Source organism: Mesoplodon bidens (assembly GCF_964165515.1).
Source record: "Mesoplodon bidens genome assembly, chromosome: 2".
Lineage (NCBI taxonomy): Eukaryota > Metazoa > Chordata > Mammalia > Artiodactyla > Ziphiidae > Mesoplodon > Mesoplodon bidens.
The window spans coordinates 153,212,107-153,237,922 of record NC_138177.1 but is presented as its reverse complement, the minus strand read 5'-3'; the positions used below and the strand labels follow the sequence as shown (position 1 = coordinate 153,237,922).

The window sequence follows — 25,816 nt, the reverse complement described above, 5'->3', positions numbered from 1 at the left end:
ATGGGCAGAGTTCTTGCTCCCAAGGATTATCATGCCTGGCAGGTACTCTGCAGGGGCTGGCACTTAGCAAGTGCTCAATAAAACTTAGGGGGATAAGGATATAGCGTTAAGTGGGATGGTGGGTGGGACAGGCTTGGCCTATAAGAGTAGCTCACTTCAGCACTACTTCTCTGCCACTGTCGGTGGCGGTAGAGACCCCTGGCCCAGGAGGACACAAGGCCCTCTTGACCTGGGCCCCATGCTTTTGGGCACTGAGCAGTCACGGGTCTAAACCACCTCCCCGAGCCCGCAGGACTCCCTGGCCCAGGCCTGGACTGTGAAGGCAGCTGACGGCGCCTCGGGCCTTGCCTCAGTGCCCTCCCAGGCTGCACTGTCCCCCTCAGCCGCTCAGCCTCAGCTCAGCCCCGCCCACTCCCTGACACTGTCCCTGGGCCAGGCCTGAGCCTGTCTTGGAGGCTCTCCCAGCTGTCCTGATGTCCCCTCTGGCTTCTGCAGACGCTCCCCCTTCTACCCCTGGAGGCCTCCGCTGGGCACCAGCCCCTCCCCCTCCAGAGGCGTCCCCAGACATCACCCCTGTGCTGTTCTCTTTTTCTGACAACTGTGGCATCAAATGTCAACCAGGCTCTGCTCTCAGTACCGGCAGGTGGGGGCAGGGGGGTGGCTCTTGCTCTCTGTGCAGTTTAGGGGAGGGTCCCCTCGAGTCCCCCAGGAGGGGCTAGGAATGGCTGGCCCTGGTCTGGCTCTGTTCCCAGCTCACTGCTCTGCCTTGACCAAACCCCTCCCCCCAGACCTCGGCTTATCTCGGCCATGAAGGGGAGGCAGCCCTCTCTGGGCTTCTGAGGACCAAAAGGGACACAGGCAAAGTCCTTTGGGGACTGGGAAAATGCTGGGCAAGTGGCAGTGGGCTCCCCCGAGAGCTGACTGTCTTCCAGGTGGGTTCTGGAAGGGGGTTCTCGGGGGTGCAGAGCAGCTACGCCCATCAGACCTCAGAGAAGCCTGTCCTCTGTCCTCACTTGCCCCGAGTGAGCCGAGACAGCTGGCACTGTGCTGGGGAAGCGGGCTCTGGCGGGCCCTGACAGCTCAGCAGTGGCAGCAGTGGTGGTGGCGGTGGCGACAGCGGCAGGGGCTATTCTGAGAGCTGGGAGGGGCTGGGGAGCTGAGACTGGAGGAGGGGAAGCAGCCGGGAGGATACAGTCCTGCGGGGCTGGGGGGGTCACTGCGTGGCCCAGGAAGGGATCTGCCGAGGGCAGTGTGCCTCGGGAGAGGGGGGTAGTGCCTGCTTGTCACTGGGAGGGATGGACAACTGAGGTACCGAGGCGTGCCCTGGGATCGTTCGGGTGTATGTGCACAGGTTTTGTGATCCAAGTGTAAGTTGACCGCGTAAAGCACGTGTCTGTGTGTGAGTGAGCGAGTGTGTGTGCATTGGAATGCGAGTGAGTTTAAGTACAAGGGAAGGTGTGAGCAGAAGCAAACGTGCCTGTGTGTGGAAGGGGGAGGAAAGCGAGGGTGAGCAAGTGGGGGCTTGTCCGTGAGCAGGAATGAATGTGGGAGTGGTAGGGAGGGTAACTGGGAGCTTGAGAGCCAGTGTGGAGGAGGGAAGGGGAGTGGGAGGGCCCTGGGGTTGGAACCACAGGAACTTGAGGGTCTGCGGAATTGAGACACACGTGTAAGGGACATAGGCAAGTGTGCATGTGAGTAAGCCCGAGTGTGTGAGTGGACACCAGTGCGTGCATGGTGAGAGCAGGTGGGACAGTGTGACCTGGGACAAATAGGGAGGGAAGATATGTAGGGGCAACACCAACAGTAATAAAAACAGCTAGGATTATTGAGCACTTACTCTGAGCCTGGTGCTGACATTCACGATTTTACGGAATTCTTCAAATAGCCTCCGAAGTTCATGCTATTATGATGCTCGTTTATAGATTAGGAAATAGTGGCTTTGGGCAATTAAGGAACTTGTCCATACTCTTAATCAGTATGTTATACAGCCTCACAGTGAACATGTGAGCAGGAACCAAGTTGTGAGTAGAGAAAAATGAGCATTGGTGTGCATGGTAGGTGTGAGTGTGTGTGTGTGGCGGGGGGGGGAGCGGGGGCTGAGTGTGCCAGTGTGGGTCCCAGAGGAGATTCCAGGCAGCAGCTGTGGACACTGGGAGGGGCAGGGGCCAGAGCAGAGCCTGAGTCAGCCTCCAGGGCGTCTCTGCCAACCTGGCTTCCCAGCCCCACAGTGGCAGCCTGTGCCAGGGCCCCCAGCTAAGGATCCTCCCAGCTCTGGTATGGCCCCCAGCAGGCCCCGTCTCACAGAGCAGACTAAGCCAGGGCTGAAGACTAGCAGGAGGCCTGCCTGGCTTCCAGGGTACCTGAGGGGGCAGCCCTCAGCATGGGCTCCCCAGGCAGGGAGGGCATATGAAAACTGTGGGAGGGGTCCAGCAGTGATTTCAGGGCCCTTCTGACTCTAAACAGAACCACCTGGAGGGTGTGTGTGTATATGTAAGCAGAAAGGGGACAGCCAATGGTTCCCATGCCCACCCTTGCCTTCGGGACGTGACTCAGGCAGATGCCACGCCAGGCATTTGCAAGCTGGACCTGCTCCCACCCTGGGGGGGGGCGGTGAGGAGGGGCCCCTCCAGCCCTGCCCGCACCCTCACCCTTGGCCCTACTCCTTGGGACCTAAGCTGAAAGGAAGGAATTTTTGAGAGAGGGGTGTCTCCTGTGGCCTGGGTCCAGCCTTCCCACTGCCCAGAGAACTTTCTGCAAGTTGCAGTCTCCAGCCTCTCCAGGAATGTGGTACTGGCTGGTGAGCTTAGATTCTAGTCCTGGCCATTCCATCTGGGCAAGACACCTGCCCACTCTGGGCCTCAGTTTCCTGACTGGCAAAAGAGAAATATTGGGCTAAAGGGACATAGATATTACTGGCAGAGCAGCAGTGGTCTGGGCAAGCAAGGGACAAGGACAAGTGCTGGGAGTTGGGTGTCAGGGATGAGTTGAGCTGAGTTTTGAGGAATGGGAAAATCTTCGATGAGGACCTTGAGGAGGGTAAAGGGTGTTTTAGGCAGAGCGGATGCACCAAGCAAAGGCTGGCAGGTGGAATGTTGGCTGGAAACCTAGCCTAGGGCCCTGTGGGATGAGGTAATGGGCTGCCCAACTGCTCAGCCGGCCTCTTCCTTCTGAGGCTGTATGATGATCTGACTTACATCTGACTTCTCCACTAGCCTATGAGGGAGGGACCTCGTCTGTCTCTGCTGCTGCTCTTGCCTTAGTAGCCCCAACAGTGCCTGGTGCATCAAAGGTGCTCAATAAATATCTGTTAAATGAACGAGCAACTTCTCCCCAAACAGGATGAAATTTGGGGCAAGTGTTTACTCCAACAGCCCCTGCAAGAGCCTCCCACAGACTCTAAAGCAGTGGTTTGCAAAGTGTGGTCCAGGGTGCATCACCTGGGAACTTCTCAGAAATGCAGAGTCTCAAGCCCCAACCCAGACTTACCAGACTGGGGCACAGCAATATGTTTTAACAAGCTCGCCAGGTTGATACTACTACACGTTAAACTTCAGGCACCCTGAAAGCCCACGAAAAACAACTTGCAGATGGAGAAGCCAAAATTGTGGCCAAGCCTGACCCAGAACACAGGTATTCTTGACCCTCTCCCTTTCTCCAGCCCACAGCACAAAGAAGAGGAGAGCTCCATCATCCACCCCACCAGGTTTCTGGAATGAAGACTTGGAAACACCGGGGCGGGGGTGGGGTGGGGTGGGGGTGGGGGTGAGGGGGAGGTGTCTAGAAACAGGGGCGGGGCATTCCTCCCAGGAATAGAAGGCGGAGCCAAGTGCTCTGAGCCCCGCCCCATCCCCGTTGCCCCGGGAAACCCCGGGTTGTAACAATAACCCGCTGACGCGCTTCGGGGAGGGATCCTGCCGAGTCCGTGGGCGGGACAGCCCTGCTGCGGACCAATGAGAGCGCTCGGGCCTCGCCCCCGCGCCCCCTCCCCCAGCTCAAAGCAGGGGGCGGGGTCGCACCCGCCGCTCCTCCCCTGCTCCGTAGGCGGCGCTGTTGCGTGCTGGGGCTGCGGCAGGGTCGCCCCCGGCCGGGAGCCCCGCCCCCCCACCTCCAGCCCGAGGGCGGGGCACCCGGCCGGCTGAGGATTCCGCGGCCGCGGGAGGGCAAGCCCCGCCCTCTCCCGCGCCGGGCCCGCCCCCTCCCCGTCCCCCGCCCATCCGAGGTGCAGCCGGCGCTGAGCGCGGCAGGCGCGGGAGCTGGCGCTGGAGCCGGAGCGGCGGCGGCGGCGGCGGCGGCATTCACGGGGCGGCGGCGGCGCGGGCTCCGGCACGGGCTCGGGCTCGGGCTCCGGCATGGTGCAATCCGGCCCCGTCCCGGGAGAGCGGGGCCCGCGTGCGGGGCCGGCGCCGGGGGAGCGGCGGCAAAGACGGTGGCGGTGGTGGCTGCAGGCGCAGGCAGGCGGCAGGTGCTAGAAGCGGGGCTGGGCGAGGTGTGTGCCCGCTGGGCTCCGGGGCCGCCGCTCCCTCACTGCCCCCACCTCTCCCTCCCTTTGGGCTTCCCAGCGCGTCCAGCCCCCTGTCTCCGGGACCCGGCCCATGGCGCCCCGCGGTTGAGCCGGCGCCGCCAGGGACCCCTCCCGCGGGCCTCCCCGGGGCGCGCAGATCCCAGAGCCGCCCGCCCACCATCCGCGGAGCCCCCCTCCCCTCCTCGCCCGAGCCGGGCGGGACCATGGCTGCGAAGCTGCGAGCGCATCAGGTGGACGTGGACCCGGACTTCGCGCCGCAGAGCCGGCCGCGCTCGTGTACCTGGCCCCTGCCGCAGCCAGACTTGGTCGGCGACGAGGACGGAGCGCTGGGTTCAGGGGTGGCCGAGGGCGCTGAGGACTGCGGGCCGGAGCGCCGAGCCACGGCCCCGCCGATGGCCCCAGCGCCGCCGTTGGGCGCGGAGGTCGGACCGCTGCGGAAAGCGAAGAGCTCCCGGCGGAACGCGTGGGGGAACCTGTCCTACGCCGACCTCATCACCAAAGCCATCGAGAGCGCCCCGGACAAGCGGCTCACGCTCTCGCAGATCTACGACTGGATGGTCCGTTACGTGCCCTACTTCAAGGATAAAGGCGACAGCAACAGCTCGGCCGGCTGGAAGGTGGGGGCGTCCGGCAGGGGAGGGGGTCTGGAGTCGTCAGCTGGGGCTTCCAGGGGCTGCTAGATGCGTCTGGGCTCCCGGCGGGCGGTCTAGAGGGAGGCCCTGGGGCACCCCCAGGAGTCACAGAGTGTGTGCCCAGGGCGTGGGGCCGGCCGGCAGACAGGCGGGGGCGTGCTGGGAGCAGCTGTGTGCATGCTCTGGATGCGAGGTGGGGGGTCTGGTGGGGTGACAAGGGACTGCCACTTTGAGGCACTCTCGAGGGACACCCTCATCCCATCCTTGGGGGCATAGCAGAAGAACCTATTCTCAGGCCTCAGACATTGGGGACCCTCCTCTTAACCCCACGAGTTTGCTTTGTGTTACTCTTGTTTTACCCTCTCCACCAGGGCACCCTCCTTAAAGAGCTGAAATAATGACTTGAGGCCAGTGGCTGCTTTCCTCCCAAATCTTTCCCACTGCCCTCCCTGGAGCTGGCCTCAGGGTGAGGAATGCGACCCTAGGCCCACAGTTCTTTCTGTGGTGCCAGGAGTTCACTCTAGGGCACCAGCTAGCCTAGGGTGGGGAACTGGTCAGGTGACCTGAGATCTGAGTTCTCCATGGGGCAGCTGCTGCCCCCCTTGCCTGGCTCAGCATGGTGGGCTGGTGATGATCCCTGCTGGTGTGGGGGCAAGGTATTGAGACCTGGGGATCTGTCCATGACCACCCCAGGCTGTCTTCCACTTCCCTGGCTTTCTGAGCCCAGATGCACTTGGGGGAGGGGGAGAGGGGAGGGGCACCCCAGGGAGGCCTCAGTACCAACCAATGGAAAGGGGGGGAGCCATCTTGGGCGACGACAAGGTCTTGACTGGATTGTGGCCTCCAGACCCTCCTCTGGCCAACTTGCTGGGGCATGGGGATAGTCGATGCCTTTGGGGAAGAGGAGACTGGGGTGGGGTGGGGGTCGGGCCATGCCTAGGGCCTGTGAGCTGTGAGACTCCCTGTGGGAGAGGGGGGTCTCTATGAGGGAGGCATGCCTGAATGGAGGGAAGGGGCTCTGGCTGGTGGTGCCTATAGGCAGGGTCAGGGGAAGGAGGTGTGCTGGGGGAGGAGGGGAGGCTTGCAGACATGGACAGCTCAAGATGCCCAGTGGCTGCACTGTAGGGGCCACGGTGCTCTGCCCTGGGAGCCCATGGCTCTCAGGCTTTACGCTGACAGCTTCTCTGTCTGTCTCTGGCCACTACTGGGTGGGGACACAGGCTGGAGGGGCCGACATGAGTCTCCTTCTCCATCCTCTCTCCCGTCCCCTTGGGCTCATCCCTCTCTGGAACGCTTGTTCCTCCTAAATGGGTCCTGCCCTTGTGCTTTGCTCCCACCTCCCTCCCATGTACTGTCCCACCCTTCACTTCTCCCTGTAGATAGTCCCTGTCCTCAAGGGCACAGAGTTCAGATGCCTCTTCCAGGAAGCCTTCCCCAACCCTTTTTAGCTAGCTCAGGACTCCCTCTTCTCTGGCCCTCTCCCTGCCTGTCATAGGTCTTAGTCTTTTGTGTCCTGTCTCATTTCCCTTCCCCACCCGCTTTGGAAGACGGTGGTAGTGTCAGAACAATCTCTGTGCCCACGGCACCGAGCATAGAGCCTGGCACTGGGAACTACCAGTGCATGTCTGGTAAAAGAGTGAAGAAATAGGTGGATAGTGAAGAGGGTGCTGAGGCCAGGGAGGGTACTATGGGCCAGAATAAGCCAGGAGGGCTTCCTGCAGGAGGCAGAGCTCCAGCTGGGCTTGATGGGTGAGGGATGATGGGGAAGATGGCAAGAGGGAACATGAGGCTTGAGGCTGGGAGAGAACTGCAGTTCACTGAGGGTCTTAGGGCCAAGCCCTGTGCCAGGCACCTTCAGGAATCTGTGCCAGGTGTCTCCTTTAATGCTCTCTGCACTCCCTGAGGTGGGTTTTACTGTCACTACTTATAGGGCTGGGCACTGAGGCAGGGAGTGGAGGAGTGAACTGCCCAAGGTCACACAGTCAGTAGATGGGAAAACTGGATTCCAGTCCAGATGTGTCTCCCTCCAGAGACCCAGAGCCTCTGGAATAGTGTCCTGCTGCCACTGGATGTGGGAGGGGGACACTGACAGCTTTCAAACAGGGGCAGATCTAAATCCTAGACTGTGATTGGGAAGGTACTTGGAGATAATTTAGTCCCATGAGTTCATTTCTCAGACTGTGAGACTGAGGCCCTAGAAGGGAATGGGACTCTTCTCAGGTCATCAGTGAGCAGCAGGCCCTGGATGATGGCCCAGGCCTCCCGCCTGCCCATTGGATGCAGTTTCCACTGCACCACGCTGCTGGGGACACACTGGTTCTCCCTGCGCCTGGGCCCAGGAATGCTTGTCCTGGGCTAGGGCATTGGTGAGGGAGCCTCAGCCTTGGGCTCCTGACCTAGGCCCTGGCAGAGACCCCCAAGGCACTGGAGGAGGGCTGTTCAGAGAGGCCCCTGGCCTTTCCCATCTCATCCCCTCAGTGGCTGTCCTCCTTCTACCCAACCCCCATCCAGCTCCCCAGGGAGCCGCCTTCCCCTCTCATTCCTGTCCCTCCTAATGCCTGTTCCCCCATTCCCAGTCAGTCCCTCCAGGGCCCTGGTGGCGGGGCCGTTCCCAACTCCCAGCCACCCTCAGGGTTAGCAGAGCCTGTGGTACACCGAAGGTGCCAGGGCTGGGGCCAGGGACCCCATTGTTCCTTCCTCCCTCCCCTCCCCCACGTAAGTGTTGCACTTGAGTCCCTGGAGTGTATGGAACCCTGTGTTAGATGGAGTGGGGGGACCAAAGGGGAAGGCGTTGCACCTGCTTTCAGGATGCATCAGGGCTCAGCCAGTTCCACATGCAAGCCCTCTGTCTTGCACGCAGGACTGGGGGCCGGGGAGTGGGGGTGGGAGTGGGGGTAGGATTAGGGGTGTGGGGAAAGTGGGGTAGATCCCCTGGGGAGCCAGGCAAGCCCTCACAGAGAAGATGGCACTTGATCTGGTCTGTCTTCACTGGGTGGGGTGGGTGGGTAGAATTTGGGAGAAAGTCTTCCGAGGGATATTGACTGCATACGCAAAGGCAAGGAGGTGGAATTGCATATGTTGGGTTTGGGAGACTGTTGGGTGTGCCAGGCTGGAACCAAGGGCTCCTAGGCAGGGCTAGGAGCATGGGATGGCAGGGCTGTGGCGTGGGAAAGGCCGAGTGAGGGCCCTGTGCTTGGCCTTTGCCCTGTGGTCCCACCTGTGATGTGGGAAGATAGTTCAGAGGTGTTGCCGAGAGGAATTGGAGGAGGCAAGATCAACAGCAGGCCTAAGGCGCCCAACAGGCTGAAGCCCGAAGAGAGTCTGGGCTTGGTGCTGGGAACTCCACCAGAGAGGCTGGTAGTGTTGCCTTCAGGGCAGAGGGTCTCCAGGCCTGGGACGAGGGCTTGGACAGGAGTCTCCCTCCCTCTCCAGTGTCCCAAAAGTGTGGATATCCCACATCCAGGTAGAGCCTCCTACTTCCTCTCAGACACTCTAGCCCCACCTTCCTCCTCCGGGAAGCCTTCCAGGCTGCTCTGGGTCCTGGTCCTCCTTCCACTTAGCGCCCTTGGAGTTATTCCGCCTGCTTTTGTGTTTCCAGGCTGTCAACTCCCCTGGGAGCTCCCAGGCCAGGCCTGGGTGCCTCCCATTCCTGTCCCTGGGACTGGTGGGGGAGGAGCCCAGTGGATGGGGATTTCCCTTCTCCCTCAGTGCCTGGAGCAGCTTGGCTGTTGTGGGGTGGGATCAGGAGGGAGGGGTGTCCCCCCCTATCCGGCCCCGGCGGGCCAGTAGGTCCTAGGTGGGGTGGGGGCTAGAGGGGAGGGACTGATCTGAGAGGCCGGGAGGAGGGTCCTGCTACAGCTCGACTGAGCGGTGGTTGTGCGTGCAGGGGCTCCCCCTTCTCTCCTCCCCCCAGCCCGTTCCAGCAGGGCTCCCTCCTTCTTCTTTGTCCTCCGGGGATCCCCAGCCCCGAGGGCTGGTGGAGGTGCGGGAAGAGGCGGTGTGAGCCCGGGTTGGGGGTGTCCTCACCCCCCGCGCTGCACGAGCGGGGGGCTGGCAGCTGCCCGCCTCCTGGGCACGAGCCCGTGCCAGCCGCTCCTGGCACAGTTGCTGGCACGCCCGGCAGACTCCCACGGCCACCTGCTCACACCCACCCACGAGCGCTGGCGCGCGGCGGGCCCTTCCGGCTTCCCGGGCCTCCCGGCGCCCCTCCCTCGCCACCGCGCCCCTCCCCCCCAGTCCTCTGCTCCCCCGAAGGCCCCACACTCTGCCAGCCGCGTGGCCCGCCCGGCGGCCCCCTCCCCAGAAACTTGGGGAGCTTGGGAGGCAGGGCCGCCGGGAGGCCCCTGGGGTGGCTGCGCCTCTGCGGGGAGAAGGGGGGGACCTGGAGGCAGACAGACAGACCGACAGACAGGGTGAGGGCCCCGCCTGCCACCTGGCGCCGCTCCAGCGGGACGATGGCGGGCAGCGCCGTGCCAGGCGGTAATTGCAGACAGACTAATTTAAAGAGATGAGACGGTTATTTTTAACTCCTGTTAAGGTAATGAACGGCGCTTGGGGGGAGGAGGTGTGTGCGGGTTCGAAAGTTCAGCGCCCCCCAGCCGCCACTTTCTGCGGTTTGGGGCTCCCCTCTCTGCACGCCCTGAGGACCCAGCTCAGGACTGAGTGGAGTGGAGGGGCTCTGCCAGAGAGGGGGAAGGGCTCAGAGCGCCGGGGAGCAGGCGCCCACCAGCCAAGCCCACATCCCCTCAAATCCTGGCCTCCATCCTTCCAGGTGGGTGTTAGCATCCCGGTTTCCCAGGTGGAGAAGTGACTTGTCTTAGGGTCACATCCCTAAGAAGTGGCAGACCTGGGAATTGAACCCCGTCCTGTCCCCCAAACTCAAGCATTTCCTCCTGTGCCATTGGGGCTGGAGAGGAGGGATTTGGAAAGGGTGCAGGCTTGTTTCTTGCAGCCCACCCTCTCCTATCTTTGAGTGGCAGCTGGTGGTGGCCACTCCGTGGGGTCCTCGGGGCTACTGAAGCCCCTCTCTCTATGTTTTGTGAAGGGTGAGGGTGTGGTCGTGGACTGCGTGTGTGGATGTGAGCCTCTGGGATATGGGTGCACCAGCTATAGCAGGGGGAACCCCCTCCTCACCTCACTGTCTCGCTTAACTTGTGGCTGACTCCTCAGCACCCCTTTCCTATTTGCAGCCTGTGGCCTGCCTCCCAACTTGGGAGTGGGTGCCTGAGAAACAGGTACACATGGGTGCCCACTCCTTCCACCTCTGATTCCGACTTTGGATCTCCAAGAGAGGTGGAGCCCATCACCCGCTTCCAAGCCTCCTTCCCAGATCAATCCCTTTCTCACACACTCCCAGGGACCTGGAGCCCGCAAGCTCTGGGACTGCCCATTCTGTTGCTAGACAAGACCTTCAAGTTGTTGGGCCTTCCTTCCTTCTCCCTGGCAATGACCCATCTCTCTGGAGCATCACTCAGGGTGTCCTAGTTCAGCCCTTTGGGGTCTGTTGGAGCTGTGGAGTCGGGAGTTGGTGAGTGGTGAGAGAGCACCTGTAGGGGACCCTGATCTCATGTGTGTGAGCTGGAGCAAAGCTCTCTCCCCTTCTGGTCCTCAGTGTTCTCATCTGTGTCCAAAGGGCCTTAACTCACTCAGTCTGCGGCCCTTTTGGGGCTGTGACTGACAAACCCTCTGGCTCTAGGAGCCATGAGGGTTTAGCTGGGACCGAGAGCAGAGAGTACCTAATGGGACTTATCATGGGTGGAAGCACGTGAGTACAGGTGTGGACGGACTCAAACTGGGGAGTCCTGCTTGCGGCTGCCTACCCTGCCCCTGGCAGTACCCAGGTGGCAGACAAACTCTGGGCACAGTGAAGGGAGTGCTCCTGGCAGTCCCAGCTGGCTACCAGAGCAGGCATATGGGGGGTACAGGGTGTTAGGTGGGCATTAGCAGAGGCTCTGGGGCCCTGGTAGGGCGCTCAGGGGGACAGCTGGATCTGGAGCGCCCCCCTTCCTCCTGGCATCCTGGTTACCATGGAAACCAACTCCTGTTTGGGAGGGTTTGGCTGTCTGCTGCCTCTCCCCACCCCCCAACCCATATGTGGAGGTGGGAGGGGGGCCAGGTGGCGTGTGGGGGAGGGGCCTCCCACACCCTCCCCCCCGCCCCCCCCTCCAGGCCTCCCTCTTTGCAGAGAAGCCTTTCTGGTCTCTAAGGGGGGATGCCTCTTTTGGGAAGGGGAACGAGAAATCAGAGGATTAACGCCTGGGTGCTAGGCAGTCAGTTGGGCACTTCACATAAATCCTCTCATTTCATCCTCCCTGTGTCCTGCCAGGTATGTGTTAATAGCCCCATTTTGCAGTTGAGGAAATGGAGGCTCAGAAAGATGAAGTCACTTGGCCAAGGTAGCGTAGCTGACACGAGGCTGAGCCTAGATTTAGATGCAGACCTGTTTCCTCCATGTTTCGCCATCTTCCAATGCCAGTGCAGCATCAGCCCACACCCCAGCCAGCCCTCCTGCCCCAGGGCTCACTCCTGCTCGCTCCAGAACCCTCCAGGGCTCCTCAGTTCCCCTGGGAGCCAACCAAGCCCAAACTGCTCTGTTTGGACCCCTGGGCCCTCTGCTGGCCTTGTCCAGGCCCTGCCCTCCCTCCCACTTTCCCTGCTGCCTCTGATCCCAGGCAGCCCTCACACTGCCATCTTTATACCTGACACTGGAGTTCTCAACCCAAACCACTGCCATTGTTACATGCTCACCAAGGCTGCTATCGACTCATGGATTGAACCCCGGGGACACCCCTCAGAAACTAGGCGGGTGCTTGGGTAGTTTGAACAAAATCCTACCTCCCAGGTGATTCTGGAACCCAATGTGTCTTTCTGAGAATCTGCCTTAAATCCTTAGTTGTTGGCAGAGCTGGCTGATTATCATAGTCACCTAGAAGCTTTTAGGTAGTACAATCTGCAGCCCCTGTCTCAGACCCTCTGTATCAGACTCTCAGTGGGTGGACTTTGGAGTCTATATTTTAACAGGTCTGTCTGATGACGGGTCGGATTCTGAACCGGTGCCTTAGATGGTAGCTTCCTCTGCTTCTGATTGCGGAATCTTAGTTCCCCGACCAGGGACTGAACCTGCAACCCCTGCAGTGGAAGCATGGACTCTTGACCACTGGACCTCCAGGGAAGTCCCCCTCCCGTCTTCCGCTCCCAGGGCGGACCACCTTCTTCTCTAAACAGGCTGCTCAGATTGAGCCCACATCTCTCCTCCTCATTCTTTTCCGGGTCCTCCAGGGAACTGAGCCCCATGCAGTCAGCTCCAAGGGATTGAAACACCACAATACATTCGCCCGCCCTCCATGTCTGATGTGCGCTGCCACTGAGAGCTTTTGGCTGCCGGAGGGAGGGGAACCGTCGTGTACTCAGCAGGCCTCTCTGGCGCTGGCCCACAAGGAAGTGGAAAGTCACAGCCCCTTCTCTCTGCTAGCTCCCCGTCTGGTGGGGGAGGCGAGACCATGTGTACAGCGCGGTGCTGGTCTCACAGGATCCAGTCCTGGGGCTGTAGCGTGCCACTCCAGGCCTTAGCCACCTGGCCCCAGTCAACCTGTACAGCCACGTCACTCACCCCAGCCATCTTCTGACCCTTGCTTCAGCCACACAGAACTCTTCCAGCTCAGGATGCAACCACCACATGCCATGACAGGTGTGCTTCCATTTAATTTTCACCGCAAACCCTGAAGCTGGTACTGCTACTATCCCCAGTTTGCAGATGAGGAAAGTGAGGCTGAGAGAAACAAAGTGGCTCTCACAGTATCCCACTGGAAGGGACAGAAATGAAACTCCCCTGGGCTTCTCCTCCCTAACCGAGTGCTCTGGCCAGGCCAGTCCAGGCTGGCCGCTACCCGCCTGCCCCCCAGCCCTAGCACTGTCTCTCTGATTTCCCTTAGAGTTTGGCCCTGGGGCTTCCAGCCTCGGGGGTGGCTCTGGGATCCCTGGCACCCTTTCTCAAATCCAGAGCTGCCAGAGGGAGGGAGCTGACATTGTCCGCCCCCCTCCATCTGCAGGCCCCAGGGCTGATGGCCGCTTCCTCCACTCACTTTAATCCAGGCCTACACCCACTGGACACCCAGTGTGCAGCACTGCTCAGAGGAACCGGACTGGCTCCCTGCCCTCGAAATGCCTGCAGGTCCAGCTGGGGAGATAAGAGGAGGATAAAAACTACCCAGGGTCATGATGGAGGGCCAGATAATGAGCTATGGGTATTTGGAGGTGAGGGGGGAGAGCCAGGCGATGGAGTCAAACCCTCTGGACTCTTTAGGAGACCCACAGGGTCTGGCTGTGTTAGCCGGAGCCCAGCAGGACTTGAGGATGGGGAAGCAAGCAGGGGCCATATGGCGAATGGCCTTGAATGCCACACCAAGGAGCTGGCACTCCAAGCTGTGGGGGATGAGGAATGGCATGGGCAGAAAGGATGGTATGGAGGGTTGGGGTGGGGGGAGAGACTGGCTCAGGTGCCCAATGTGGGCCCAATACTGGGGTCCAGGGGAGAAGATGAGCCTGAGAGAGGGTGGAGGCCCCAAGCTTCCAAGATGCCAGGCCTGAGGTGCCAAGCAGCACCCTTTGGTGCCTTGAGGATCTCAGAGGTAAGACAAAGTGGTGTGGGTAGGAGTCTGGAGGCAAGCAGGGAGGAGCAGTCCTAGTTCTGCCACTTACCCTCTGTGTGGCCTTGGGCAACCTAGCCTCAGTTTCCCCCTCTGCAAAGTGGGATAATAATAAGACTTACGTCCAAGCTTTGTTGTGAGAATTGCATGTAAGGAGAGTTACGTGTAAAGTCCCCAGTGAAATCTTAGCAAATACCATTTTTGTTACTCATTGCTCTGGGAAAGAAAAGGAGATACCTCCACACGTGCTGTGTAGGGTAGGGGTCTTGGGCCCTGATCCCTGAGAGACACTGACTTGTGTATGTGTTTGGGGTCGGGGGTAGGATTTCTTCTTCTAGTCCCTTCCTTTCTGTCTCTGGGGTGTCAGAAGATCAGGATGTCCACTTCATCCTGCCCTTAGGTCCAGCCATTGCTCTCTAGCCTACAGAGCCTTCCCCATGGCCTTGGGAGGCAAGCAGGCAGGTTTTAGGCACTGTATTTTTACAGATGAGGCCAGTGATTTACTCAAGGTCACCCTCGAATCCGGGGCTCCCTGCCCCTGGACGCTGGCTCCTCTTTGCCCACTGGCTGTCTGTGTGACCTTGGGCATGGTCCTTCCCTCTCTGGCCCTCAGTCTCATCTAGGGATCCGAGTTCACCTCCCCCAACACTCTGGGAAGTTGTGATGCCTCCTCCACCCCTCCAGTCCCCTCCCCCTGTCCTCAGCTGGCCTTGCCTTCTTTTGTAACCTGAGCTGGGGCCGTGGGGGAAGGGGCTTGCCCTCAGCCAGAGGCACCTGCCAGCTGAGCAGATGTGAGTGGATGGAGGGCCCCCCCCACCACCGCAAGCCCCTAGGGGGTCACCTGCTCCTGGCTCGGCAGGGCTGGTGCTGGGGCAGGCAGTGCTCAGCACACCGAGCCCTGGCCTCTGGCCTCTGCCCCCAGAGCTTACCCTGAGCACTTGTTCATTTTTCAGCAGACATTCGTGCTCCAACATGCCCTGCAAGGGCCTCTCAGGCTCCAGGAGAAGACAGATGGCAGATGAGGGCTGGTGCCCCGGTCTGGGTGGGCTGCCCCGAGCTCCTGGAGCCCCTTGGCATGGGGACAGAGGGCCAAGGGCAGCCTCTAGGGACGAGGGCAGTGTCTATGCGGGTGGCCATGCCCCTGGGACAGCAGATGGTCCTCTTGGCACCATGCCCACTCTTCCCCCCCCCTTCCCCCCCAGGAGCCGGCCTGTAGGGCTGGGGCACAGCTGCTGAGGCCTCCCCAGAGCCAGGCCCGGGGCAGGACTGGGTGAGGTCACCGCAGCTGCTCCCAGGGCCGGGGGCAGGGGTGTGGGATGTGCTGCCGGCAGAGGGAGGGAGGGGGCTCCGACGAGGAGAGGCTGGGAGAGGCCTGAATGGCCTGGCATTTAGGGATCCCCTTTAGTCCTGGAAGAGGGAGGGAAGAATCTGTGGAGGGGTTGCTGAGACAGTGTGGACAGCTCCTGGTGCCCCCTCCCCAGGGGAGCTTCTGTCTGGCCTAGGCTCCTCCCTAGAGGCCTCTCAGGGTAGTAGGAAGAGCAAGGGCTCTGGGTGTGAATTCCTGCCTCAACACTTACCCACCTGGGCAGGTCAGTTGTCTCTTGAAGCCTCAGTTTCTCATCTATAAATCAGGATAATAAACTAACTCAGAGGTTTGTTACAGATACTCAGTAAGATTTTAATTATTGGGCTTCCCTGGTGGCGCAGTGGTTGAGAGTCCGCCTGCCGATGCAGGGGACGCGGGTTTGTGCCCCGGTCCAGGAAGATCCCACATGCCGCGGAGCGGCTGGGCCCACGGGCCATGGCCGCTGAGCCTGCGCGTCTGGAGCCTGTGCTCCGCAACGGGAGAGGCCACAACGGTGAGAAGCCCGCGTGCACCGAATGCTCAGCAAATGGTAGTTTCTTTCCTTTCTCACTTTGCTGAAGTCTCCTGAGAAGCCAGGGGAGAAGTAGGGAGATGGCAGGGGCAGCAGGAACTGGAGGGGAAACTGGGAGGGAGGAGGCAAGGCCTGGAGCTCGGGCCTGAGGTCTTGTTGAACAGAAACGACACAGAGTTGCCAGGCCTGAGTGGTTCATGGCTGCTGAGAGTTCCAACCAATGTGTTGACTTGCTGTGAGCCAAGGATTGCCCCACAGAGTTCAAGTGGGGAGGCAGACTCACCTACAGTTATACTCCAGCGTGCAGGTAGATTTTTGCAGTAGCACTGAGCGGGGAGCAGCTATCTTCGGGGTTTGCAGAGGGGTCTAGGAAGATGCTGCACAGCTAGCCCTGATGGAGCAGCAGGAACCACTTGAGCAGAGAGCGAGGGAAGGGCACAGGGAACAGAGTGTGTGAAGGCATGGAGGTGTGAGGCATCCAGGGTGGCTGGAGTCCCAGATGGGTTTAAGGGAATGGAGGTAATGAAGCTGGAGAGCATCGGAGGGCCCTTGAATATGAGTCTGGAGTTGGACGCAAGCGCTGGCAGGATGAGGAGCCATGGGCTTTTGAGTAGGGGTGAGCTGGGACTTCTGCTGCTGAGTTGTGTGCTGTCCAGGCTGGGTGTGTGGGTTCTGTTGTCTCTGCGGTGGCAGGGGTGGGGGACGCCAGGGCCTGTCCCTTGACCTCATGCCTTGCTTTGGACATTTGGTTCCTCCTGGCCCCTGGCTGCTCACTTCTGTTCCTCTGCTGACCCCAAGCCCATCCACCTGTCAACACCTGTGGCTCTGATGCCCCCACCTGCCCTTCTACCCCTCCTTCACTACACACCCTAGTACCAAGGGTTTGCATGTGGCCTCAGGGCCCTGAGGTCATCCAGGTCACCCCTTCTGCCAGGAATCCTGTCTGGACTGAGTACTCCAGGCAGCAGAGCCAGTGACCCTTCCCCCACACCGGCCACCCTCCCCCAGAGTCTGTGGCTCTCTCTGAGTCAGGTGTGTTCCTGGGCCAGAGGGGGTGGGGTGTGGTACAACAGCTGTGCCTGGGGCTGAGACAGGGAGTCCGGAAGACTCTTGACATGTGGGATCTCATCCAGTTCCCAGCCACGCTCCCTCCCCCACGGACGTTGCGATAGTTACCCTCTTTTAGGGGGGAGGCCCAAGGTCACATGGATGATGTTGGGATTCCAACTCTAGCCCTTAACCCTTCTTTATGCAGGAAAGGAGGGAAGGAAGCGGGGAGAGAGGAAATGGGAGTCATGGAGGGGATCAGAGCGCTCACACACCCCACAGGTGATCTCTGCTCAGGAAGGCACTAGAGGTTGGAGCTGGATCACCATCCCCACTGGGTAGTTGGGGTCAGCTTCCTGAGGCAGGGGCCGGGCTGAATCTTGGACAGCGATGGAACCTGGAGAGGAATCCACACCTGGTTTTGGGCTGGCTAGCTGGACGCAAGACCCAGGACTGAACTGGGAGGGTCCTGGAATCCCCTTGGTGCCAGAGGCCAGGAGGTAGCACAGGGCTTGTGGGTGGGGAGCACAAGACTTGAGTCTCCTGTCTCTGATGAAAGCCAGGAAGCTTGGGCTTGAGAACCAGGGCAGGGATGGCCTCTGAGGTGGGCAGCAGGGCAGTGCTCCCCGCCCCATGGGCGGTGTGGGTAGGAAGAGCCTTAGCTTTGGAATCCAACAGCCCCGAGACCCAGACCTGGCTCCATCACTTCGCAGCTTCATGGCCTCAGGAGTCATTGAACCCACCTGAGCCTCAGTTCTCCCCCCCGACCCCCGCCCCGCACACACACTTTGTAAAATAGCATTACCTGCTCACAGTTTGCATGGTTTTTAGGATTCAAAGAAGAAACGTATCTAAAGAATCTAGCTTCGGTCTGGCACATGGTAGGTGGTGCCCTTCTCCTGCCTCGGTATTTGAGCACGGGCCAGTGGTGTGCAAAAGCTGGCTTGCACTGGCTCGTGAGAGCTGATCATGCACACTTCTCCCCAGTTCTGCACTCAATGACATCATGCTGCCAGCTTAAAATTGGCTACGATGGGAGTATCCATACCACAGAAATCAGCAAATGCTACAAGTCGAATCAGGTGGGGGTTTTTCCCCTGTTGGAGAGCTGAAGGAAATCCATCCCGTGGGCCCTCTCTAGCTCTCGAGGGGACCAAATGGGAGGTGGGGCAGTGGTCGAGGGCTGGCTGGGCCGAGCAACCTAGAACTCAAAGTCCATGGGCCCTTTAGGGCCTGGGGAGATTGGACATAGTCATAGCGCCCTGCAGCCCTCTTCTCTAGGCAGGGGACAGCAAATGGTGGGACCCTTCTTCTCTCTCCAAACTCCCCCTCTTTGCCCCTACTCTTCAGCCCTGAGATCTGGTGGGCTCTGGCTGGAGAAGTAAGATTGGATGAGCTTGAGCTATCAGGGAATGAAGCTATGCTGGGAGGAGAAATGAGGTTGTGCTGGAAGATAAACGAGGTGTACTGTCGGCGAATGAGGTGGTACTTGGAGGCAAGGTGAGGCTGCATTATTAGATAAATGAGATGGTACTATCAGGGGATGAAGTGTACTTGTAGAAGAGATGATGTCCTGCTGGATCAGTCGGGTTGCACCGTCAGAGAACACAGCCACACCACAGGAGGAAGGAGAGCCTCCGACTTGGAGGATAGATGAGGGTGTCCTGCTGGATAAGTGAGGGGCCCCGTCAGGTGAATGGAGTGCTGTTAGCGAGTGAGGTTGTACTTGCTGGATAAATGGGGTTGTGCTGTCAGATGAATGCATTACCGCTCGTGGGCGAAGGGTGTCCTGGGAATAGATGAGGGTGTCCTCTCGGATAGATGAGCTGCCACTACCAAATGGCTCAGACCCTGTCCACGAGGGAGGCAGCTTCAGCAAGGACGAGGTTATTCTGTTCCCACAGGGGCTGCTGCAGCGTCTTCTGGCCCACGTGGTCCAGGCTGTGAGAGAGCTTGGCCACAGCAAGCCTTGGGTTCCCCAAGTCAGAATCTGGGGAGCGGGAGCGAGCAGGTGGGGCTTGGGGTGGGCAGCTGCCTTGTTCACCCTGGGAGCCCTTCTTCCCCTTGCACAGAAGCCCCTCCTCCTCTCTGCGCTTCCTTCTGTGGCTCCGACCGCTCCTGCCTTTCTCCACCCCATGCTTGCCTCCCATTCCGTCCTGTATTCCCCTCTCTCAGCCCAGTTTGGAGAAGCCCCTATCGTGTGCCAGCCACTCTGGCAGTCTCATTAATTCTCCCTGCCACACAATGTTCCCCCGCTTTTCTGTCTCTCCTTCATTCAGCAAAAATTTATGAAATGCCTAGCATATACCAAACACATGGGGTCCGGTTACAAGAAAAAAAGGCGGGACAAAAATCCCTCATGGAACTTATTTTCTAATATAAGGGAAACCAGACAATCAATAATAAACACAGACTATAAAGAAATTATATGGTACTTTAGAAAGCGCTAATTGCTTTAGAAAAACTCAGAGCAGGCTAAGGGGGCCAAGAAATGGCAAGGCAGAGAAGCACTTGTTAAAAGAGTGGGCGGGATGGGGCTTCTCACATAGGTGACATCTGAACAGAGACTTGAAGGAGATAAGAGATGGATGTGAGTATCTGGGTGAACAGTGTTGCCCCTGCGACCGAGGCCCCAAGGTGGGATGGTGCCCGGCAGGTGCCTGGCAGCAGGACAGGGTCAGGGGAGGAGCCTGGGAGGTCATGGAAGGGCTTGTGGGCTATGGCAAGGCCTTTGTTCTTTACTCTGAGTGAGATGGGGGCATCAGAGTGTTCTGGGCAGGACTGGATGTGGTCCACGTTATTTACAGGATCCCTCCAGCTGCTCCCTGGAGGGAAACAGGGTGCAAGCAGGTAGCTGTTTGAGGAAATGGAGGTTCAAAGCATCTTTTGCTCCATTGTTTGTGGGTGTTGAAGCCAAGACTGGAATCCAGATCCAACACCAGAGCCCGTGCTCTTTGTCCTGTACCAGACTCTTCTCCCTGGTGCCTGAGGCCCCAGGGGGCTGGCCTCTCGCCCAGGTTCTGAGAGAGAGTAGGATGGGCGTGGGATGTAACCCGCTGTCCCTTCCCTCTGCCCCTTGATGGTCTCTGAGGCACTGACTCAGGGAGGTCCCATCTCCCCTGGGAACCTGCCCCAGGCCTGCATGGAGGTGTGGGAGGTGTGAGGCCCCAGAAGCAGGGCCCAGCTTGCACACCAGGGGAATCGGGGCATGCCGGGGCCGTAGCTGTGGTGGCGGGTTGCTAGGTGACTCTGAGAGGGAGCCCTGGTTACTGCTGCCTGGTAGAGGTGTCTCCCTCACCTCCTCCGTGGCCTCTGACCTCCCAGGAGGCCTTGTGGGCGAGATGTGATTGGCGCTTGCCGTTGGATCTTGGCCGGGAGCTCTGATGGGTACCAGGTGGCTGGGACCTGAGTAGCCAGAATGGGCTGCAGGGCCTGGCCTTGCCTCCTGGGGCACAGCCCTGGTGCACACCTGGTGAAGAGCCTGGCTCAGAAGACCAAGGCCTAGGTCCTCGCCCAGCTCTGGGCCACCTCCTTGGGCGACCCTGGGCAAGGCACGGCACCTTTCTAGGCCTCAACTGCCCCATCCATCTGGCCTGCAGAATCCCTCCCCAAGGGCCTCGTTTTCAGTGAGAGTGCCAAGGGAGGGTGCTGAGCAGGCAGGGCTCCAGGTACCCCTGCCCCACCTCCAATGGCTTGAGTGTTGAACGCTCAAGTTTTGCATTAGATTCCATTCACTAAAAAGGTTCCACTGCTTTAAAAAAAACAAAAGTTTGAAAACCTCTGGACTGAATGATTCCAAGAATTTTTTATTGTCAGACTGAAAAGGTGCCTAGAATCCAGTGGCCCATCTCATCAATTTATGGGGAGGGAAACAGGCCCAGAGAGGAGGAGGGACTGGCCCCAGCTCAGGCTTGCCGGGGGACGAGGGCCACCAAGCTGGGGGTCAGGAGGCCTGGGCTCGAATCCCTGGGTGAACTGGGGCAAGTCCTTTTTTCTCTCTGGGTCCGACCAGCTGTGGTTTTGGGCTGGGGCTCAGGGGTACCTGGCTGGGCAGGGAACAGAGCAGGGAAGGATGCAGACCTTCATAGGCCTGGAACATGTGTTCTTGGTGGTAATCTAAAACATTTTTATTGATATTCAGAAAATTTGGAAGTATTACAGAGTACAGTGCAAGATTCCTTTGAATTCTACAAAGGAAGCACAAGGCTTGTAGGGAATTTTGACCTTTTAACATGCCCCCAGCTTCCCATACTGCCAGCTTCTAGGGTTGGTTACGTCATGGAAAGTTTCAGAAGAAATGGAGGACTGGTTTCCTAAGATTCTTTGGAAGTTCTCTGACTTGTTCTCTCTGCCATGGTGGATCGTGAGGTCCTTTAGACTCAGAATGAGACTAACCTGAAATCAATGCCTGTCTCGGCCACTTAAACTGTGTGATCTTTTCAACTTACTTAACCTCTCTGAGCCTCACTCGCCTCATCTTGAATAGGGCTCACAATCCCTGCGTTGTATGGAGACAGATAGAATGATCACGTGAGATCAAGTACTTCCAGTACTCAGGGCTGACCTGGCAGGTACTCGGGAGGTGCCCGTACTTGGCGGTGTCCTTCCTCCTCCCCCCACCCCCAAGCACTCAAAACGGGGCTGGCACCTAGTGACACTGATAAAGAGGTGTAGCCCGACTGACCTCCAGCTGGAGAAGCTGGGAGGTGGAGCCTCTGGTAAGGCAGATAATCCCCCAGGGGAGGAGAACTGAGGCCTCTGAGGCCCCGCCAACCAACACAGGTGTTGGGAAGGGGCTGGGGAGCCAGGTGCAGGGGCGGGAGCAGGAGAGGGGGTTTCTACTCCAGGGAGCACCACTCCCTGGGGGTCCAGCTCCCCTCCTCTCAGGGCCCCAGGAGAAACCAGGCAGGACAATGCTGGGACGGGCCTTGAAGCCCTAGCTGTTATCTCCCAAGACCAGAAAGTGCCAGAGATAGGGAGCCTGGGGCCCTGAAGGGTCAGGTGAGTACCTGGAACTGGGGGTGAGGGGTGGGAGGGTGCCCTGGGCAGCAGGGAGGACCCCTCCTTCTGGAGACAGGCGGGAAGGAGGCAGGAGGGAGAGCCCTTGTGGATCAGAGGTTCTGGAGCTGGGCGGATGAGAGCAGGTCCGTATGCCGGGCAGATCTGGAGTGGTACCTGGCATTGCCGCCTGTGGGACCGAGGGCAAGTTACATCATGCCTCTGGCCTCCATTCCCTGGTACATGAGATGGGGTAATGCCAGCTCCCCAGAGCTGTTCGTGCCCAGTGCAGTTACACTCAGGGCCTGATACTAAGGATTGTAGAGACAGAGCGGGTCTGTGGAGTGATCTAAGAAGTGAGGTCTTCTGGCCAGAGTGAGGGATTTAACCAGCGTTTATGGGCACCTGGTGTGTTCACCAAACACCCACACACGTTATCTCAGGTAATGATCTAACAGCCTTCTGAGGTGGTTACTGGATGTCGCCCATTTTTTTCAGAGGAGCTCACTGAGGCATGGGCTCCTAGAGATTGAGTCAATAGCCATGGTCACATAGCTAGGTGGCTGAAAAGAGCCAGGCATCCTGCCCAGCCCTGCAGATACCCAAACCCCTGCTGTTTCCACAGTAGTGCCTGAGCCAGGAGGTCCAGGCCACCAGCAGGGAGGCCTCAGAGGTGGGGCATGGTAGGCCCTGCGGAAGTTCTACTCCTCCAGGTTCTTGCGGGGAGCCAGGTCAGTGGAGCTGTGGACTCCCCAGCCTTCCTCTGTCCCTAGGACAGGCCTGGCAAAAGCAGGCAGTGATATGGGGCCCAACAGAAATTTAGAAGAGGATATGTATAGGTGTGCCTAAGGTGAAGCCCAGGGAAGGACCAGGGGCAGCCGAAGGGCTCTGTGGCCTTGGGCAAACCACTTCACCTCTCTGAGCCTCGGTCTTCTTGTCTGTAAATGGGCCTGATGCCACCTGCTTTGTGGAGACTTTGTGAAGGTTCCACCAGTAAGGGGCTTTGAGGGCAGAGCATCAGGTGGGTGAGGAGGGGAGGGGAGGGGAGGGCTGCAGCCCAGAGGAGACCTGGGCTGACCTGAAGGTGGGCAGTGAGCAGAGGCGGGGTCTGGGGCCTTCATGGCCAGTGGATGTGCTTTGAGGGGCTTGCTGGGATCCAAGGCCTCTGTGGAGTTCACAGAAGCTCAGAAAAGTTGGGGGAAAGTCTGGGCCTCTACCCACCTTGGGGGCACCCAGCCTATTCTGCTTTCCCTGGTCAGGTCCTCCCAGCAAAGGGTTAACAGTCTTCTCTACCTGCAGTTGCATTTTAAAGACACGAAATTAAAGCAGGTAATTTATTCTCCCCACACACGAAAGAGCAATTAGTTCTAAACAGGGCTTAATCAGTCACCGCGAGATTGATTTCTGGAGCCCTGGGTTTTCGGGCTCCTGGCGCCATGCCAGGCTGGCAGGGTGGTGGGGAGCGGACAAATGAGCCGCAGCGGCATGAGCCCTTACATAATCTGCTAGGGGGCCCTGGCAGCCTGGCTAGCCCCGGGCGGGGCTTGGCTGAGTTGGGGAGTGGGGGGGGGATCTTGCTCCCCCACTGCAGGTCCCTTAGGAGTTGCCTCCCTGGAAAGGCTAGACCCAAAGCTCTGGCCTCACCCTACAGACAGTGCCTGTGTGGGGCAGGGGAGCGGGAAGGATGGGGCGGGTCTGGGGTAGAGGATGGATAGTCTGAGTTTGTCCGACCTGGTACTTAACATCTGTTCCCCCCCTTCTCCCCTTTACCCTTTCATCTTCCCTATTTCCTCCCCCTCCGCCTTTTGGCTCCTCTCCCGTTCTCTTATACTCTCGCTTCTCTATATTTTCTCCCACTCCTCTTCCCATCAATTACCCCCCCCCACTCCCCACTCCCCCACCCCTATCCTTCTTGTCTCTGGCCACAGAACTCCATCCGGCACAACCTGTCTCTGCACACCCGGTTCATCCGCGTGCAGAACGAGGGCACAGGCAAGAGCTCCTGGTGGATGCTGAACCCTGAGGGCGGAAAGACGGGCAAGACCCCGCGGCGCAGGGCCGTGTCCATGGACAACGGGGCCAAGTTCCTGCGCATCAAGGGCAAGGCCAGCAAGAAGAAGCAGCTGCAGGCACCGGAGCGAAGCCCCGACGACAGTCCCCAGGGCGCGCCAGCCCCGGGACCCGTGCCTGCCGCGGCCAAGTGGGCCACGAGCCCGGCCTCGCACGCCAGCGACGACTACGAGGCGTGGGCCGACTTCCGCGGCGGCGGCGGGAGACCCCTGCTCGGGGAGGCGGCCGAACTGGAGGACGACGAGGCCCTGGAGGCCCTGGCGCCGTCGTCGCCGCTCATGTACCCGAGCCCGGCGAGCGCGTTGTCGCCCGCGCTGGGTGCGCGCTGCCAGGGGGAGCTGACCCGCCTGGCCGAGCTCGGGGGCCCGCTGGGCCTGCACGGCGGCGGCGGGGCGGGGCTGCCGGAGGCGCTGCTGGACGGCTCGCAGGATGCGTACGGGCCGCGGGCCCGCGCCGGGACGCCCGCCTACTTCGGCGGCTGCAAAGGCGGTGCCTACGGCGGGGGCGGGGGCTTCGGGCCGCCGGCGTTGGGCGCGCTGCGCCGCCTGCCCATGCAGACCATCCAGGAGAACAAGCAGGCCAGCTTTGCGCCGGCCGCCGCGCCCTACCGCCCGGGGGCGCTGCCCGCGCTGCTGCCGCCACCGCCACCCGCGCCCAGGCCCGGCCCGGTGCTGGGCGCGCCCGGGGAGCTGGCGCTGGCGGGCGCGGCCACCACCTACCCGGGCAAGGGGGTGGCCCCGTACGCGCCGCCGGCGCCCTCGCGCAGTGCCTTAGCCCACCCCATCAGCCTTATGACGCTGCCCGGCGAGGCGGGCGCGGCGGGAGTGGCGCCGCCGGGCCACGCGGCCGTCTTCGGGGGCCCCCCCGGCGGCCTCCTGCTGGACGCGCTGCAGGGGCCGTACGCGGCCGCCGCCGCAGGGCCGCTGGGTGCCGCGCCCGACCGCTTCCCGGCCGACCTGGACCTCGACATGTTCAGCGGGAGCCTCGAGTGCGACGTCGAGTCCATCATCCTCAACGACTTCATGGACAGCGACGAAATGGACTTCAACTTCGACTCGGCCCTGCCGCCGCCGCCGCCCGGCCTGGCTGGGGCCCCGCCCCCCAACCAGAGCTGGGTGCCGGGCTGAGGGCCGCCTCCCGCGCCCCCGGTGCCCTGCCCCGCCCCCCCCCAGGGGCCTCTGTCTTCCCATCCTGATCCCCGGGTCCCCACTCCCATTCCCGTTCCACGGAGGGGATCCAGGAGGCAGCCCCATCCCAGCTAGAGACATCCCTCGGAAGCTGACCGCTGAGGGAAGTGGTAGGGAGGGGCTGGGGCACCCTGCCATTCTTGCCCAGACTCCTGAGACCCGCTCCCCCTCCTCCCAAGGGCGGGAAGCCTGGGAGTGGAGGTTGGATTCCGGGCTGGGTGGGAGTAGGGAGGAATGAGGTGGGCCGTGCTGGTCTGGGAGGCCAACCGGGAGATGGGGCGGGGCGGGCGGGGTGGGGGGGCGTCTCCGAATCTTCAGTTTCCTTTGAGGGGGCCCCCGCGTGACGAATCGCCCACCCCAAAGTCGAATCTGATTCCCAATTGACACGTTCCCACTGGTCTTAGCCTCACCCACCCCAAGCCAGGAACCCCTCCCGGAAACACACTCACACCTACCTATTGGCTGTTCACCCTGAGCTGTCCTCCTTCGGCCCCAAACCACTCTCCGACCTCCAGCCCCACAGTTCGGCCCCGCCCACCCATCCTTGCCCGCCTCAGTTTCTCCCCTCCCAGGTGGAAGTCCCTCTCCCTTTCCGCTCGTCCCCATCCCCCAGTACTGGTCTCAGCCTCCCCAGTGGGCCTCAGCTCCGGATCCACCCCCCAACCCGACACCCCTTTCTCCGTGCCAGTCCTGGCTCCTCTCTCCCATATTTATAAGTGTCCGGTCGGGGCGGTCTGTGGGCGCGGCGTCCCCGGCGCATATCGTAGGCAGTGTACCGTGGCCGTGCCGTCAGCGTGTGCGTGTGCGTGTGTGCCGTGTCGAGGCCGTGTAGAGTGCA

General features: G+C 60.4%; 1 protein-coding gene across 1 annotated transcript; it reads left to right on the top strand.

The window, feature by feature from the left end:
- The first annotated feature begins 4,258 nt into the window (after positions 1 to 4,258).
- FOXO6 (forkhead box O6) lies at positions 4,259 to 25,195 on the top strand. The gene is made up of 2 exons (XM_081224842.1): positions 4,259 to 5,139; positions 23,650 to 25,195. The coding sequence occupies exons 1-2, from the start codon at positions 4,726 to 4,728 to the stop codon at positions 24,916 to 24,918; spliced, it is 1,683 nt and encodes a 560-aa protein (XP_081080968.1). The 5' UTR covers positions 4,259 to 4,725; the 3' UTR covers positions 24,919 to 25,195.
- The last annotated feature ends 621 nt before the right edge of the window (positions 25,196 to 25,816 follow it).

Coding starts and splice junctions, on each gene's coding strand:
- FOXO6 (XM_081224842.1), top strand. CDS start 4,726: ATGGCTGCGAAGCTGCGAGCGCATCAGGTGGACGTGGACCCGGACTTC. Junction 5,140..23,649: donor ACAGCTCGGCCGGCTGGAAG/GTGGGGGCGTCC, acceptor CTCTGGCCACAG/AACTCCATCCGGCACAACCT.